Source organism: Eptatretus burgeri, chromosome 8 (genome assembly GCF_056783735.1).
Source record: "Eptatretus burgeri isolate ZD-2024b chromosome 8, Ebu_testis_v1, whole genome shotgun sequence".
NCBI classification, from domain to species: domain Eukaryota; kingdom Metazoa; phylum Chordata; class Myxini; order Myxiniformes; family Myxinidae; genus Eptatretus; species Eptatretus burgeri.
In genome coordinates, this window is record NC_140968.1 from 64,574,799 (window position 1) to 64,594,480 (window position 19,682).

The following is a 19,682-nucleotide window of genomic DNA, read 5'->3' on the forward strand; positions in this document are numbered from 1 at the left end:
CATTTTAGCTGTAATGCTTATAAAGTCCAGAGAGTTGTATATGCACAGTATTTAATAATCTGGAATGCCCGGACATTGGTTATCTCTGGACATATTGAGATGGTGGTTATCTTCAGACGTAACCAGACGGTCGTTATTTCTGGACGTGTCCAAGCAATGGTTGTCTCTGGAAATGTCCAAGCGGTGGTTGTCTCTGGACATGTCCAAGCGGTGGTTGTCTCTGGACATGTCCAAGCGGTGGTTGTCTCCAGACGTGTCCAAGCGGTGGTTGTCTCCAGACGTGTCCAAGCGGTGGTTGTCTCCAGACATGTAACACTCCACTGTATGTTTTCCTTCCCTTCCCCTCACCTCACACTTACCTCCTCCCAAACCCCCTGCCCCCTCCATCCCCAAAAATCTCTCTGGGTGTTTATAAGCATTATTGCTGAAATGTGATAAGTTCTCAAATCTCTTAACATGAACTGAATTTTAAAATTTAAACTGTGGAATTGAACTGAGCAGGAGTTCTGACTGCTAAAAAAAAAAGTGTTAATTTGTCCAATTCACACATCGTTTGATGCTCCGAAAGTCTCCAGACGGTGTTTAGTATGACCCAGCCAGCCATTTCTTATCAACTGTTTTGTTGGAGTGCTTGCTTGAGTAATTAATAGTGATGGGTGGAATCAATTCCAAAGTATTCAATTCCAACCATGGAATTGAAAGGAATTGAGTTACGAGCAGGAATCGATGTTGATTCCAAGTAATTCCTACTTCATAAAAAGAAGCTTTTTTTGGGGGGGGGGAATGTTTTCGTTCCTTTTGGGCATGTTCTGTTAACAAATGGCCTGGTAATGTATTAATTTAAAAGGAACATGCACCAGGATGGCCCGCTTACAATATAGCAGCAAAAGCAAGTCACTTGGAAAGTAAACACACCCCAAGGACATGCTCCTTTTAAATGATTAACAAGGTATTTGGAGTTCGCCGGTAAAGCATACGGATTGCTTAGCTGACAGAAAGGTAGGCAATACATCGACTGATAAAGTTTTGACACTATGTCGTTCAAACATTCAGAAGTTAATTTTGGCACTATTTCTCGAAGGTTAAAGAAGACAGTCAGAAAGTTGCATGCTCACTTTGTTCAACAGACCTTGCTCATCACTGGAATACATCGAGTATTCCAAAACATTTGAAAACCAAACACCAGAGAGAGTACCGATGAATGATAGTTGAGAATGCAGATTCAAAGTAACCAAAGTCTACAACAGCCACAAGTTCGCTTTCGCAATGGACGATTGAAAGCACTTTGGCCCCGTTACGCTGCCTTACCTTCCCCTCACGCTGCATTCCCTTCCCCTCCCCTCACACTGCCCCCCCCCATGCTGCCTTCCCCGCCTCACACTTTCTTCCCATTATCTATCTACTACACTAAAAAAATAGAATATGTTTGTATGTATGTGTGTTTGTTTGTTTGTTTGTTTGTTCGTCCTTTATAGGCGGCCGAACCGTTGGATGGAATGAGATGAAACTTGGCATGAGTGATCCTTGGGACATGAGAACGGACATGGGGAGGGGGGGGAAATCAAGTTCAAGGTCAAAGGTCACGGGGTCAAGGGGTCAAGGTCACCAGGTAACTTCAATTTCTCAATTTCATCCGATCGAGATGGGACCAACGCCATTCGACAGATAATCAAAATTAAATGACACAGTTGATTGACGACATTCACTTCCGACTTCCGGTTTTCGAGTAATGATGTCATAAATTGACTACAACGTCAATTTTTCATGTTTGTTTGTCCTTTATAGACGGCCAAACCGTTGGATAGAATGAGATGAAACTTGGCATATGTGATCCTTGGGAACGGACATAAGGGGATCAAGGTCAAGGTCACCAGATAATGTCAATTTCTCAATTTCATCCGATCGAGACGGGACCAACGCCATTCAACAGATAACTGTACCCGCCCATGGGTGGGTACTTTGCTAGTATATTACTAAAACTCTCATCTTGTATGTATGTAAGTATGTAAGTATATATATATATATATATATTTATATATATATATATATATATATATATATATATATATATATATATACATACATACACATATATATATATATACATACACATATATATATATATATATATATATATATATATATATATACATACATATATATATATATATATATATATATATATATATATATATATATATATATATATATATATATACACATACACATATATAGATATATATATATATATATACATACACATATATATATATATATATATATATATATATATATATATATATATATATATATATATATATATATATATATATATATATATATATATATATATATATATATATATATATATATATATATATATATATATATATATATATATATATATATATATATATATATATATATATATACACACACATATATATATATATATATATATATATATATATATATATATATATATATATATATATATATATATATATATATATATATACATACATACATACATACATACATACATATATATATATATATATATATATATATATATATATATATATATATATATATATATATATATATATATACAGTAGACTAGGCGCAAGTCGTCACCATCGGGACCGAGAAAAAAGTGACGACTTAGAAATGTGATGACTTGCGCGTATGCGAACATTCATGATGATTGTGGGGTGAAGGATGAAGTCACGCGTGGCCTGGGCACGTATGTGTGAGAGCCGGCTATTGTACCAAAAGGAAAACACAATCCTCGGGGCATAGGTGGGGGTTCATTGGTGAGTTGGAAAGTGATCAAGCAAAGATGGAATTCATGAATCAGTTTATCAAAAGTAAAGATAATGAACAACTGTAAGACAACTCCTATACCATCGGTGATGGTATGGTGACAAATTACATGACACACAGTCATCGTGGTGATGATTACCACTCAATGCCAACGTGTAAGTGAGTGCGGTAATGTACAAAACAAGCCAATATAAAACCATGATCGGACTTCAACACTAAGCTCGATTGATCCTTTACTCCTTCGCGAAGTAATCCGTTATGTTTGACTGTCTCAAACTCTTGGGCATCTGGTGCATAAGAAAGGACTCAAACCGGTCATTGTATTCCATGATGTTGTCTGGGCAATCCTCCACCAAAAGACAGTATCGGCACATCACATCCAGACAATATCGGCGAATCCACGCTGCCTGATTCACCGCACCTCTTGACCTTGCCGATTCCCCACAACACTTTGAATCTGTCTATCCAGTGCATCGGCAAGGTCTCGGCATCATTATGCCCGAGGTCCGCAGCGAACTTACGTGCCTTCAGAAGCAACATTTCACCGTCCAACCGAATATTTGGCTGAGCCGACATTTGCCGAAACCAGATGATGAGCACGTCATCGACATCTTCAAAGGACACACATTTCACACGTTTCATACTTACCACCAGCCTCGTGATCTTCTCCACTTGTCCAAATATCTTGCCCTTCTTCTTCAAGATATCGTTCAATATCTGCCGTTTGATGTCAACTTCTCAGCTATGGCTGTTTTCTTCATCAGTGGGTTTGCCTCGCAAAACTGGATAATGTCGTATTTTTCTTGGTAGGTTTTAGTTGTAAGCTTATGCTTAGTCGCCATTGTCCTGCCTGCAGTGCGATCAACGTGTGTACGCAGTTATAAATAGCCTATCACTGATGGTGTAAACCAATGAGTGAGCATCACGATTCCATGAAATGGGGCTTCTCCCTAGGCAGCAGTTCCATGTGACGAGTTTGGAGTGGTAATTTACTTGAGTTTCCATTACGCGGGAACAGACAACATCTGACGACTTAGACAAAGTGACGACTTAGAGATGACGACTTACAGAGGGATGACCCTTTATTCAAAGGGATTTAACATGAGATAAATTCGGGACTTTTTGACGCTGCTGACTTAGGCGAAGTGATGAGTTACAAGCTGCCGACTTAGGCCTCGTCTACTGTATGTATATATATATATGTATGTACGTTCCTGAAATACAGCCAAAATGGTACACGAAAGCGCAAAAAAATTTGGCCCACCTTACTCACCATTCTCCTGTGGTGTGCAGTATCGTTTCGTTAAAATTGGGCAACGAAAAAAATTACAAAAAAAATCAATTCCGATTCAGTCAAGTACTCTTCGGGAGAATTTCATCAATGCAAACAACCTCAGAAGTATAGTTCGCTGGAGCTATCTTTTTTTTTCATGATTTTTTTTAATCAACCGCTGTCACAACGGGACCCCAACAGGTTCACAGGTCATCTAGTAATTATTAAAGCTCAGCATCTCCTGATGCATGGTGTGTCTGACAGTTCCTTCATTTGCTTTCACACAATCAGGTGCCTTCATATGCTTTCCCACGATAATTTTTTTTTAAACTGATTTCAGGACTTTCCCCTTGCTGGATTTCCTAAGACATTTTGTACATCATAGAGGACACCTTCTGAGGTATGAGGAAATAAGAGAGCATTTGTTGCAATTTGTTTGAGGTTATGGTACATAATGCCTGTACTATAATATGCACACTTGCCTTTGAACCATCTAGCTTGGGTTCGAATCTTGACATCGCTAGAACCTTTTGTCCTGGTTTTCAGATGCAAGGCGAGGCATCAATTTTTGCATCATCCAGCATAACAGGGTTGGGCGAGGTAGGTTCATTTTGATTTAAAAAAAACATATTGTGGCAAAGTGTTGGAGAGGACATGTGATGGCAGTGCACCACCTGCTTGAAGCCTTGGAAGGAAGAGTTGAGTAGAACAGCCTCTGGAAGGAAGTTCTGGCAAAAACTTGCCAGTCTCCTCACAATGGAGGCTGGGCTATCTGAAGGCACTGCTCTTAATTGTTATTTACGAAATCTAAAGATTTCGTAAATATATTGATGACTTCCATCCTCTGTTTGTTTGTTTGTGTGTGTGTGTGTTTGTGTGTTTGTTTGTAGGCACGATAACTCGAGAACGGAAGAAGCTACCAATGTCAAATTACACCACGTGATTCAGGAGCGTGATGGCTAGCGCTGATTAGATTTTGGTCAAAATCGGTCAAAGGTCAAGGTCACAGTGAGGTCAAACATAATTCCGTAAATTCATGTGGAGAAATGGAGTATTTTTGCTTTGGTCGATGCTACGAGTTCGTTTAAACTTCGATTTTAATTTTGTCTTCAGTTTTTGCGATCGCTTAGGACGCTTAAAACTCAGTTGTCGAAATTCTGGTAAAAATCGGATGTTTTGGAGACGTTTTAAGATTGTATAAAAAATATTTCACTCGCCGCATCACGGCTCGTCACGTGGTGCAGCGCGCTCGAGCAGGGGCGTCGTTGATCAAGTAAAGGTTTTCTGTGTGTGCGCTGACGGTGTTTTCGACAAAGATGGTGTTTAAAAGTCATTTTTTATCCCAATAAAGGTTATCGTTGCATGCCTGACTCGCTAAGCCGTCGGATTATGTAAAGATTGTTGGTGGATGGCCGAATATTACGGTTTTTTGACTGATAAAATAATATAATATAATTGCGTGGAGAAATGGAGATTTTTGCTTCGGTCGACGTTACGATTTTTGATGGTTTGGTACAGAATCATTGTAGAAACTTCTGGTTTGCGTCGCTACCTTCTCTCGAGACAGCTTTTATTCGACAAGGTCAGAGTTGTAACACACGTCAAGTTGTAACACACGTCAAGTTGACGATTTCGTAAGTACCAGTCTATGACTGCTTGTTTAATTCTCGTTCTTAATTGTTCATTCCTTGTTCTTGTTCTTAACCAACATACATGGCCTCTCTGATACTCTGGAAAACCCTCTCTTCTGTTCTTGCAGGTAACTCAACATTGTGTCATGCAGTATCCCATTTCACTTGGGGTGGTTTATAACATTACAAAATCCTACCCTGACTTCTGCTGGGAAGGGTAAAGGCAAGCCACCCTTTGTAATAGTCGCAGTGAGACTGCTTTGGTAGTACTGAACCTGCCTTCTGCCAGAACACGATAGACAAATTGGAAAAAAAATCTGGCGGTTCTAGGACTTTTTTTTTTCTTGGTCCATGAACTTTCATAACGCTTCATGTTTGGCATTTCAAATTAATCGTATTTTAACATTTCTATATATGTATGTGTATATATATATATATATATATATATATATATATATATATATATATATATATATATATATATATATATATATATATATACTGTATAACAAAAATAGTATACAAATAAACAACAACAAAAATAACGCAGACAGTGTGAATGACAAACTAAAGCAAGCTCTTCTTGAGTGGTTAGTCTGATCCAGCAACTGTATAAAGCTGTTTGCTTTGCGTTGATAAATTATATATTTACAGTTAAGTGTGTCATTACAGGTTTGTGTATAGACAAATTGGTAATCATTACGTTAAAACTGTCTGGATTGGCAAACAGCAGGGGATTAGTGAATTGTACCCCCCCAAATCTCCTCACCACCACTGCCCACCCATCCTGTTTATAACTTCTCGGTGTGCTTCCGCACATCTTCCAATGAAAAGGAATCTTAGCATCTGTTACTGATCAAACCACACACTGTGGAAGCAAGGTTCTGCCAATAACCCATAGTCTAATAATTGCAGTTCACAGAACCAAAGACTGGTGTTGGCAGAGATAACAATAATAATAACAATAATAATAACAACAATACGAGTTCCCTTAGATGGAACTTCAACACATGAGGAGGCTATTATAGACCCAATAAGCCTCCACAATGGTTACCAATGGTTGTGTTGTCCATGCTCTGTCCTTTATAAATGCTGAGCATCAAGCAAGGAAGCAGCACGTACCATTTTAAAATCTTTTCACGTTCCATTTTTAAGTCATTTATGACTCAACCACCAACCTCCCAGACTCAGAGCAGACGCTCTGACCATTACTCCACCGAGTCTGGTTAAGGATGTATAGTACTTTCCACAAATAAAATCACATACCTACTCACATATAGTATGCAAGCAGTAAAATGTATTGCCATGTGCATGAAAAACGAGTAAAGGTCATGAGAACTTACTGCGTTCTCAGTGCGAGACCCAAATGCCATGTTCCTACTCCCTTTGTGTTCCCTTTCACATCAACCTCTCAGCAAATTTGATTCAAAATCGCATTTCAATGTTGCAACACAATATTATTTATGGCAACCCTCGACTGATTCTGCAACTGACGTGTCATAAAAACCTGTTCTCCTGCTCTTGCACATATTCTTTCTGCGTTGCCACCCTATAATTACCTCTGCCTCTGAAGGTGGAAGGAGGTTATGTTTTCACCCCTGTGTGTCTGTTTGTTTGTTTGTTTGTTGGTGTACAGGATATCTCAAAAAGTTTTGCACGGATTCGGATGAAAGCTGGTGACCAGGTCGGGTATGTGACAATGACAAAATGATTAGATTTTGGTGAAGATCCAGATCCGGATCTGACTATCAGAATTTTAAAGTGATTCTTCACCATTGAGAGATGGGGCCAAAAACGACACGTATCATGACAATTCGAAATATGTATGTTCTATAAATGTTATATGGCCAGATATGTTCTACTGGATCAGGCATTGTGTGGCGGATGTATGCGCTCTACGAGTGCTCTTCTAGTTTGCCAAAGGACATCTTTCATCAGCTTGGAAATCAGCCAAATCATTGCATTACATAGCAATAGTGCAAAAATAGATCCCCTTAACTACAGACCCATTTGCTTACTTCCAATCCCTCTCATCAGAACTTGACAAAATCACAAGCTACTCAAACGCTTGGAATATGTCTTTCAATCTTGATAAATGTCACACTCTCACTCTCTCCCTCTTCAAAAGGACAGTCTGACAAACCCTCCCATCTACTTTCTCAGCAATATTCTTTGGAAAGTACCATCACGCAAACTTCTGGGTCTCAATATCAACCATGAATTTTCATGGGTAAACCACATTTCAAAATTGGCCTCCAAAGGCAGTCAGCGACTGGACATCATGCGTCACACAAAGTTCTTCCTTGGCACATCTGACCTCCTATCCACCGACAAAACCTTCATCTGCAGCTTGAAGTAGGACTACTCTTCCCTCTTGGCTGGCTCCCCTGCCTCACACCTTGCTCAACTTGATGTCTTGGAAACCAAGGCCTTCAAGATTATTGGAATCTCCCACAATGAAGTCTGGGCCAGTAATTTTCCCATTATAGACATGTCTGTGGTCTCTCTGTCTTCTACCAGCTCCTTTTGGTCTTGCACCCCTTACCCTCTCTTGGCTGTCCCTCAAAGGCTTCTGCAGGGCATATACGATCTGCCAGTAACCCTGAAGTCAAAATTCCAAAATCCAGGCTCACTGTTCACCTCCTCATTTGCTCCTTTTCTCTCACTTGAAGCACCAACTTCCCCAGTCTGTTCAATCTCGTTCATCCCTCCAAGTCATCAAGACAGCTTTTTACCACCATCTCAGGACTCACCACATCCAAAGCCATGATCTTTTGTTTATGCCCCCTCCCCCACCCTCAAGCCCACCTCCTTCCAAATGTACAGTTTTTCCTTCCTAAGAGTTTGCTTCTGTACCCATCTTGTCCACCCCATGCATCCTCCTCTACTCCTCATTCCTCCCACACCCGTTATTTGTCCAAGTCTCCCTCTATTTTGTCCTTCAGCCCGTTAAAAATAAAATTTGGGCTCCTGGTATAAATTATTGTTAAAAAGCAAAGGATTGCCCTCTTTCATTGTCCCCCTACATTTTCATCATATTACTTATACATACCTACGACCGCTTAGATTGTTTGACATTCGTAAGCATCGTTCAAAGCTGGTACTCATTAGAGGAAAGTTGCAATGATTTTCATCAAAGGTCACTATTGTTAGAATTTAACAAGTCCTACCTTGGGTTTCAACTTGCCCGTTAGGCAGGGATTTGGTCCTGTGTTATATTAATGTCCGCTCTGGGTATGGGTGGTAAGCAGTTCGATTCTGACCCTGGTTGAAGTCACATCAAAGACTTTAAAATAGTACATGCTGCTTCCTTGCTTGATGCTCAGAATTTAAAGAAGAAAGCTCACACAAACCCCTTATTGGTTGGCATCAGAGGGAGGAGGAAATTCCTCGTCAAATGCCCTGCTAAGTGCAGAGACAAAAGCAACATCATAAAATATGGTGTCCCCTCTTTAAAACGAGAGGGTGCTTTTTGAAAGTGGCATCACATCCCCCAAGCTTAGTCGTTTTGTTTGTCTAAAGTCAAGTGCAGTGTTGTATCACACGTGTGTACGTGTGTGTGTGTGTGTGTGTGTGTGTGTGTGTGTGTGTGTGTGTGTGTGTGTGTGTGTGTGTGTGTGTGTGTGTGTGTGTGTGTGTGTGTGCGTCATTGTTTGTTATCTCCATTCTCCATATGTCAATTTCAGAAGGTGGAACGGAGTCCTCCCAGGTCTCAAAGTATCCTCCTTCATGTGCTGAAAGGATCGAAACCTCGAGTAAGAATGGTGCACAGCTGATGATCCATGCGGTTAGGAAAGTGGGTATTTCTTTGTGTGTGCGTGTGTGTGTGTGTGTGTGTGTGTGTGAGTGTGTTTTTGTTTGTGTGTGTGGGTGTGTTTGTGTTTGTGCTTGTGTGCGTGTTTTATATTTTGATGTTATTTATTTGTTTCTTTATATATTTATTTTATTTATTTTTGTGTTTGTGTTTGTTTGCTTGTTTTTGTGTGTGTGATAGTATTGTCAGGAACAGTCATGTGTGAAAAAAAATGAGATGTGTGTGTGTATATATACATATATACGAGTGTGTGCACATGTGTATGTGAAAGCAAGTTACTGTTGTTGGCTGGTATCTATCTACACACGTGGATGGGTTTCAGGAGGTGGAACGGAGACCCACTTGGTCTCAAAGTATCCGTGTGTGTGTGTGTGTGTGTGTGTGTGTGTGTGTGTGTGTGTGTGTGTGTGTGTGTGTGTGTGTGTGTGTGTGTGTGTGTGTGTGTGTAAGATCATGCTAAAAATTAATGTGAAAATCATATACTGTATTATTGGATTGAAAGAGTTTGCAAAAATTAGAGAAGGTAACCTAAAAGGCTCGGCATGAAAATATCCTCAATCTTGGAATATGAATTCTAAAAAATTTGCTTGTTGAATAAAAAGTTTAAATCGGTTTATGAGTGTAATAAAAAGGAAGGTGAGATCAGTGTGACTAAAGAAAGAACAAAGCAAAATTAATTTATGTATCTATTATTGTTACATGTCACTTGGTGCAAGCCACTTTATCACAGAGTTCATCACAAATATGTACTTGCAGTTATGTAACTACACACATACCTTTTGTCCTCCCATGTCTGTGCGCACCCACCCAGGATGAAGAGAAAAACAAATGATACCATCTGCTCGAAGTTCTTCAGCCATGCAAGCTGAAGCCATGTTGAGACCTGCCTAAACAACAAGAGAACAAAGTATACTCCATGCGGTATTTAAAAAGCCAATAATTGAATTTCAATTTTTTGAGCAATGACCGCACAAAATGGTAATTGGGCAAATTATATGATCTGGCACAATCCTACGAGTTAAAATAAAATGAAGCAACAAATCAAATATATTCCGGCACACTTGATTGTGATAATTTTGTAAATAATATTGCCCACTTTATTGATGGAACGCTTTGTTGTGAAACCTGTCCCACTCCACTCCTGCCACAGTTGTGAAACCTGTCCCTGTAGTTCTTTGCAAAAAAAAAAACCCAACCAAGTGCTGTCAAATCAAGCAACCCACTTAAACTAGACTGGGTTTTCCAAAATTGGTCTTCTCATGAGATTATTAAGAAAGTAATGGAGTTCTTATCTTTAGTACTACTCAGGAAAGTGGAGAAGACTGTAAACACTACAAGATTGAATCCCATCATTCCGTATACTGATGCTGATTGCTCATTGTCCATTCTCCTCACTATCCCCTTCAAGCATTCTGGAATACCACTGGCTGCATATACCTCTCCATGACCAGCTCATGTTTTAATGTTTGTCTTTGTGGTATACCATCCACCCAATGATGAAGATTCTCCATATACCTCTATTTCCTCTAAAATGGATCAATTCATCATGCCAACTCTGTTTTTCATCTGTGATTATTTCACCGATCACAGTGCCTGCTGGCTGAGTGTTGACTCGGCATCAACCAGCCATGGTATTGCAGCAAAGTCCTTCTGTGGCTCTGTGGGTTTGACTCACTATGTAAACTTCCCAACTCAGATTGCTACTGCTGGTATGTTCCCCTTCCTGAAGCCTAGTAATCACGACCTCTGCATCCAATTGGTTCTGATGACTTTATTGTCATGGCCCATGTCTCCCTGTCTATTGGAAGGGAACAATTTCAATGACTTAGTATATTGCTGTTCATACAGGCCAACTGCCAGGGACTTCAATCTTCCCTCTCACAAAAAAGATTGGGCCACTATATTCACAGCATCCAATATCGACTCCACCTGGGAGTACTTTCATAACAGTCTACCTCCTCTCATGAACCGGTCTATCTGATCTTGGCTGTGGTTTACATATCCATCATTGAGACCATAGTACACTGAATCCTGTGCAGAGGTGGTTGGAATCAAGTAGCCTGCTTTTACTGCATGGAAAGTTAACTCTACTGAGAGAAACTTTTGTTCATTCCATTAAGGCTCACAACAAGTTTGTGTCCATCCTGTGGCAAGCCAGAAAACATCATCTTACAAATCTCGAGGGTGAACTCTTCAAACAGTCTCCTTATTCCAATTAATGGGAATGCCTTGGAAAGTAGTTGCTGATGTATGCTCCCCCTTCATCCCCCCCCTCACCTCAAATAGCATTACTGCAGACTTTGCCTGAGATAAGGAAAATTTCTAAACTCTGACTTTGCCTGTAAATTTCATGTACCCAACGCATCCCATTCGGTCCCAATCACACCCCAACCAACTGTCTTCTCGACTCTGTGTCCTTCTCACCCAAGAAGGTGGAGAAAGTTCTGTCCGGCATTGATCCTGCTTCGGCAATCTGCCCAGATGGCATCAATGGCCACGTTCTCAAATCCTGCTCTGCTGTTTGTTTCTTTCCCTCTATCTGCCCTATTCAGTCTGTTCTTCTCATTTGGCCAACTCTCATCTGCATTGACTGTCTCCCATCTGCGTGGAAGTCAGCAAACATCACTCCCATCCATAATGGCAATGAAAAAACGGTCTACACCAACTATAGGCCAGTGAGCTTGCTTCCAATTACAAAAATGTCATGGAATCCATCATTGCTTCCCTGATATCAAGTCTAAACATAGTGATAGGACTGTTTTACATGATATCTTTTTTTCTATACACCACGATACTATAAATGGTTGAGGACAATCCCAGTGTCAGAAAGACAATGAATACAAAGTCTACTGACTACACGTGCAAATGGTGCAATTTTAACCCCTTTCCACCCACCGAAAAACCTTTTCCATTTGCGTCATGCATGTTTCCTAAACCCCTCTTCTTATATCTTCTCATGAATGTACACACCAACACCCTCCTACCCTTCACCATTGTTTTCCTTTTCTCAATTTAATTTTTCCTCTATGCATCTTTAATCATTGGATAGCTCCTAATGTGCTTTATTTCACATAAAAATGCACTGATATCTCATAATGTTCTTGTTCAGCATGTAAAATACTTGCAAGCTCTTCCATGATCCTGACTAATTTAAAATGGAAAGAAAAACTCGGTTGGACTAACCTTACTGACTCTGTATGGGATAAGGTTCCCAAGTTTATAATTCGATGCTACATGCTTGATGGAACCTGCTGTTGATGAAATGTTCACAACGATTGTTTTCCCATTTGATGTCATTTTTGCTGATCTCCTTAAAACAGGGAGGAGTGCCTGGAAAGAAAAAAAAATAAGATGACAATATTTCACTTCTTCCACAAGATTACATTTGAAACGATTTTATCACATAGTGCATGACTGTCAAGATGTCACATATTTCTTCCTGCTATATAAACTCAGCGATCACGCATCAATAACAATGTGTGAGCAGAAATTAAAGTCATCGGTTTTAAGGTTGCTATATCAGTGACCATTTTTGTAGAAACATTTTATTGCAGTAATTTCAAAAACAATGCTTACTACATAGTAGTAAGCATTGGCCACATTGGCAGTGGTGGAGGTGCAGCGGGTGCAGGCAGTGGTGGAAGTGCCGAAATAGAAATTGGTAGACATGAGGTATGGGAGACAGTTTTTGTGGGTGATGAGACGATTAAATATGTAGATTCTTCATTCTGCAGGAAGGATTGTCGACACAGAATTCTGTGTAGTTTTGAAGGAGCGGGAGTTAGGGACATTGAAGGAAGGGTAAACGATGTTGTATCGGGTCATGGTGCGAATGATGAAGGGAAAGTTTACTCAGAGGTTTTGAAAAATAGATACAGGATATTAGGTAAGCGGCTGAAAGCAAAGGGTTGTGAGGTCATGTTTTCTGGGATTCTCCCAAGATTAGGAAATGATTTTAAAATCATGAGCAGAGCAATAGATGTCAACCAATGGCTGGAAGAATGGTGTATGGAAGAAGGTTTTACATTTAAGCAGTGGGAATCATTTAGGGGACAAAGAAAGTGTTTCCGGAATGATGGCCAAATATTAAATAGAGGAGGAGAGGAGATTGGGATCATACTCTGTGTAGAGCGTTGGTGATGCTTGGTCTCCTTGGTGAATAGCAGTCTCCTTGGCTATTGGGCACAATTCTGGACAGGTCGCCACTCCGGCACAGTATACTAACAAGCTGGCACTCATTTTGCCGACCTCGGAAGGATGACAGGCAAAGTTAACCCCTACCTGGTATTAATTAAACAGCTGAGCGGGATTCGAACTCAGGACCCAAGGATCCAAAGCCCACCACCCTAACTATTAAGCCAACACCAGGCATATATTAAATAGAAAGGGGGCAGCAAGGTTTGCAGTGGGAATTGAGGAAGGAATTCAGGCTTTTTTAGGTCAGCGGAGGGTGGGGAAGTTATTAAGGAAGGAACGGATGAAGTAATTGGGATGAGTAAGTCCAGGCAGGAAAATGGAATTTCAGGAAGGGAAAAGTTAATATATATTCTCTGCCAATCCCAAAAGTTTAAATAATAAGATGGAAGAGCTTGAAGCCAAAGAAGATAGTGATGAGTATGATATAGTTGCAGTAAGTGAGACATGGTTTAAAGAGGAGAGCAACTGGAGGACAGGATTGGAAGGCTACAAGGTGTATCAGCGTGATAGGAAGGAGAGAATAGGAGGAGGAGTAGCAATCTGGGTAAAGGACAGCATTGCATCAAGAGAAAGGGGTGACATTAAGGAAGGAATTAATGTTGAGGATTCTGTATGGGTCGAGATTAGAGATTGTAAAAACAGTAAGATACTGGTAAGGATGCTTTTATAAGGCTCTGGTTGGGAAGGAAGAGGAGGAATACATGAATAATTCAAGAGTTTGTGGTAAGGGAAGAGTATTGATTTGGGGGGATTTTAACTTGCCAGGGATAGATTGGGTCCAGGAATAGGGAAGAGCAGAGAAGATGACGATTTCCTCGTTTTAGTCCAGGATTGCTTTTTAACACAGTTTGTAGATAAGCCCATGAGGGGGAGTGCAGTATTAGACCTCCTTTTATATAACAATCCCAATATGGTGGAGGAGGTGGAGGTCGGGGACCATTTCGGAACAAGTGACCATAACATTGTGTGTGCAAAGATTATGTTAAGGGTTAGAGTTCAGGATAGTAGGGTGAGGCTATTAGATTTCAGAAAGGCCAACTTTGAGGGTATGAGGAGAGTGTTGAGTGATGTAGATTGGGAGATTCTAACGACAGGACAATTAGCATCAGAAAAATGGGAAACCTTTAAGGAACAAATGTGTCGAGTGCAGAGGAAGTCCATTCCAATGAGGTGCAAAACTAGAAACAGAAAGAGACCAGGGTGGTTGAGCAGTGAGATAAGGAATGCTATTACGGAGAAGCAGAAGGAATTTATTATGTTTAAAATAACAGGACTGGAGTTAGATTTATATCACTTTCCGAGTAAACAGAAGCAAGTGAAGAAAATAACTTGGCAAGTCAAAAGAGAGGATGAGAAGGACATGACTAAGAATATTAAACATAATAGCAAGGCTTTCTTTAAGTATATCAGGGGAAAATAACAGGTTAGGACCAGTGTGGGCCCATTGAGGAATAGCACCGGGAGAGTGGTTAGTGATGTAAGTGAGATGGTAGGCTTATTAAACAGGTATTTTTCTTCAACTTTTACACAAGAACAGTCAGGAGAATTGCCAATAACTGAGAGTTTCAAGAGGAGGTGAGGAAGTGCTTTTACAGAAGATCCAGGTTGGAGTGGAGGAAGTAAAGGAAGAGCAACATCATGTCAGAGTAGATAAGGCTTCGGGTACAGAAAATATGTAACCGAGAGTATTGAGGGAGGTGGCTGAGCAGGTAAGTGAGATGTTAACGGATATTTTCAATAGTTCCCTGGAGCCAGGACAGGTACCAGAGGATTGGAGAGTAGCAAATGTAATACCATTATTTAAGAAAGGATCCAGAGAAGAATTGGGAAACTATTGACCTGTTAGTTTGACTTCAGTTGTGGGGAAGATGTTGGAGACATTAATGAAGGACCGGATGAGGAACCATTTAAACAAATACAAACTAATTAAAGGTAGTCAACATGAGTTTAACAAAGGGAGTTCTTGTTTAACAAATCTTTTCGAGTTCTATGAAGCAGTGTGTGATTGGGTGGATGAGGGAAAGGCAGTGGACATAGTATATCTAGACCAGTGTTTCTCAACCTTTTTTGTCCCACGCCCCACTTTGATTTTCAAAAAAATTGTACACCCCATCATGATTGGAGACACTACAATATATACTACATATGTATTCAAAATGCTTTATTAAAACTTTATTGCAAATTTTATTCAATTGCTACTCACTTCAATGGGAGCCCTGCCCTTGATGCTGGCTGTAGATTTGTTTGATTCGAGGAACCAATTTTGTCAGTTTCAGCCTTAAATCATCATGTTTCATGATTTCCAGTCGATTTATCTTAGCTTGCAGTAAATCGGTAACACTAAATCCACGTTCGACGAAATAAGATGATGGAAAATTCATCAATAGTCGAGTAGTCAACCTTTGGCATCAACCTTGCCAAAGTAGTCGAGTTTGGCTATTTCTTTTCACTCTCCTCAGACAGCCACATCATGGTTTAGTTCCTTTGATCTTGAAGAGAGTTTTCACAGACTAATCTTGTTGTAATTCACAGAACTCCTCTTGGTATTGCTCTGGTACTTCAGCTGAATCCACCAGAAATGGCTGAGTCAACCAAGAAGGGAACTCATAGCAAAGCTATGAAAGCGATCATATATTGATTCATTAATTCTGAATCCTCATGCCCCACAAAAATATTGCCACGCCCCACCTTGAGAAACACTGATCTAGACTTTAAGAAAGCATTTGATCAGGTACCACATCAGAGGTTGTTCGCCAAAGTGAGGGCTTGTGGAGTGGCTGGTCAGGTAGCTAATTGGATTGCAAACTGGCTTAGTGATAGGAAGCAAAGAGAGGCTGTGAGTGGGAGGATGTGTTGCTGGGAGGATGTAAGTAGCAGGGTGCCTCAGGGATCAGTACTCAGACCATTATTATTCATTATTTACATCAACAATTTGGATAATGGGGTAAAGAGTAGGCTTTCCAAATTTGCAGACGACACAAAGCTTGGAGGTGACATAGATAGCAGATGGGGTGGTGATCAGATACAGGAAAGATAGCAGATGGGGTGGTGATCAGATACAGGAAAGCCACATTTCAAACCTCGCCTCCAAAGCCAGTCGCCGACTGGGAATCCTCCGTCGTGCAAAGTCCTTCCTCGGCAAAGGAAGTATATTCCTTTGCAGGGAATCCTGCAAAGTCCTTCCTCCTGAGCTCCTGACCACTTATAATACTTTTGTCCACAGCCTGAGGGAGTACTGCTCTCCCCTCTGGGCTGGTGCTCCTGCCTCCCACCTTTCTCGGCTTCACGCTGTAGAAACCAGGGCATTTAGGATCATCGGCATCTCCCGCAATGATGCTGAGTCTTTGGGCCTCTCACTCAATCACCGCAGGTGGGTCGGTGGTCTTTCTGTCTTCTACCGTCTCCTCTCCAGCCTAGCCCCCCCTGCTCTCTCTGCGATTTGTCCCCACCACATTTCCACAGAGCACTCAAGGTCCGCCAACAACCCCCTTCTGGGTAAAACTACCAAAGTCACGAATCACTACTCACCTTCACCCTTTCATTCCTCTTTTTCTCCACCTTTGGAATAAACTCCCTCACTCTATTCATTCCCATTCTTCCCTCCAGGCTTTCGAAACAGCTGTTCACCACCACCTCTTATCATCCCCCATCCAAATCCTCGATCTTTTCTACCCCCGATAATCCACCGAAGCCCACTTCCTTCAAATTCCCTGCTTTCCTTCCTGAAAGTCTCTGTAATGTCCATCTTCTATTCCCCTTGTTCCCTGTCCCATCCCTCTCCCTTCCACAAATCTCCTAATGTGTCTGTTCCCCATTGTTTTGTCCCTCCCACTCCCATCCCTCTTGTCTCATGCCCCCTTGCTGTGCATTGTGTGTTAGCTCTCATACGAGCCTCGACAAGGTATACAAAACAAAAAAATTGGGCAAAAGATTAGCAGATGCAATTTAACCTGAGCAAGTGTAAGGTGTTGAGGATGGGAAAGAACAATGAAAATAGAGATTAGATTATGAAAGGGGTAATTTTGGAGCGTGTCACACAGGAGAAGGATCTGGGGGTGGTAATAGATATGGGAGGTAAGCAGACAGCTGTCGGTAAAGCAAATAGGGTTGTAGGTTGTATTCAGAGGGCGATCATTTATAAATCAAAAGAGGTAGTGTTAACATTTTGGAGGAATTTAGTGAGGCCACGTTTAAAATATTGTGTGCAGTTCTGGTCACAATTCCAGAAGGACATACAGCTCTGGAAAAAAAATAAGAGACCACTCCAAAAAATTTTTAGATCAGCATCTCTACATATATGGCAGTCATTCCATTCCAGTGTCTGTTGAATTCCAACACAGGCACACCTCATTCTACTTAGTGAGGTACTGATTAGGTGATCACCTGAACCGAATATTATTTAACAAGGAAAAGTATAAAAACCACTGCTGTGGTCTTCACTATCCTCTTGCAATAGGACCAGCTGGATTGCAAAAACAGTGCTATTAGTACCTCAAAAGTAATTGGAATCAAAAAAATAACTATTGACCATGCCATAAGAGTTGAAAAGAAAAGTTTTGAGTGAGGAAAAGAAGGGTTCAATTCTGGCTTTACTGGCAGAGGGATACAGTGAGCGTCGCGTTGCTTCCATCCTTAAAAATTCAAAGACGGCAGTTCATAAGAACAAGGTCAAGCAGCAGACATTGAGGACAACAAAGCTACAGACTGGCAGAGGGTGAAAACGACTTTCCACTGATCAGGATGACCGCCAACTCATTCGAATGTCACTGAACAACCGTAGGATGACATCAAGTGACCTACAAAAAGAATGGCAAACGGCAGCTGGGGTGAAGTGCACGGGGAGGACGGTTCGAAACAGGCTCCTCGGGGCAGGGCTGAAGTCGTGCAAAGCGAGAAAAAAGCCCTTCATCAATGAGAAGCAAAGAAGAGCCAGGCTGAGGTTTGCAAAAGACCATAAGGATTGGACCGGAGGACTGGCGTAAGGTCATCTTCTCTGATGAGTCCAATTTTCAGCTTTGCCCAACACCTGGTCATCTAATGGTTAGACAGAGACCATTTTCAGCTTTGCCCAACACCTGGTCATCTAATGGTTAGACAGAGACCATTTTCAGCTTTGCCCAACACCTGGTCATCTAATGGTTAGACAGAGACCTGGAGAGGCCTACAAGCCACAGTGTCTCGCACCTACTGTGAAATTTGGTGGAGGATCGGTGATTATCTGGGGGTGCTTCAGCAAGGCTGGAATCGGGCAGATTTGTCTTTGTGAAGGACTCATGAATCAAGCCACGTACAAGGTTGTCCTGGAAGAACACTTTCTTCCTTCTGCTCTGACAATGTTCCCCAACTCTGAGGATTGGTTTTTCCAGCAGGACAATGCTCCATGCCACACAGCCAGCTCAATCAAGGTGTGGATGGAGGACCATCAGATCAAGACCCTGACATGGCCAGCCCAATCTCCAGACCTGAACCCTATTGAAAACCTCTGGAATGTGATCAAGAGGAAGATGGATGGTCACAAGCCATCAAACAAAGCCGAGCTGCTTGAATTTTTGCACCAGGAGTGGCATAAAGTCACCCAACAGCAATGTGAAAGACTGGTGAGAGCATGCCAAGATGCATGAAAGCTGTGATTGAAAATCAGGGTTATTCCACAAAATATTGATTTCTGAACTCTTCCTAAGTTAAAACATTAGTATTGTGTTGTTTAAAAATGAATATTAACTTGTTTTGTTTGTTTTATTTGAGGTCTGAAAACACTGAATCTTTGTTGTTATTTTGACCAGTTGTCATTTTCTACAAATAAATGTTCTCAATGACAATATTTTTATTCAGAATTTGGGAGAAATGTTGTCAGTAGTTTATAGAATAAAACAAAAATGTTCATTTTACTCAAACACATACCTATAAATAGTGAAACCAGAAAAACTGATAATTTTTCAGT

At 40.7% G+C, this 19,682-nt stretch overlaps 1 protein-coding gene across 2 annotated transcripts in view; it reads right to left on the reverse strand.

Annotated features, from left to right (window-relative positions):
* Positions 1-19,682, reverse strand: part of LOC147021891 (uncharacterized) — a 60,112-nt gene that overhangs the window by 4,467 nt on the left and 35,963 nt on the right. The window contains exons 4-5 of one of the 2 annotated variants that reach the window (XM_085892319.1): positions 12,728-12,874; positions 10,321-10,427 (exon numbers count right to left, since the gene is read on the reverse strand). In XM_085892319.1, coding sequence (XP_085748445.1) covers positions 10,321-10,427; positions 12,728-12,874 — 254 coding nt within the window. Of the gene's footprint in view, positions 1-10,320; positions 10,432-12,727; positions 12,875-19,682 lie in introns of both variants that reach the window. The other variant, XM_085892318.1, reaches the window with a different exon arrangement.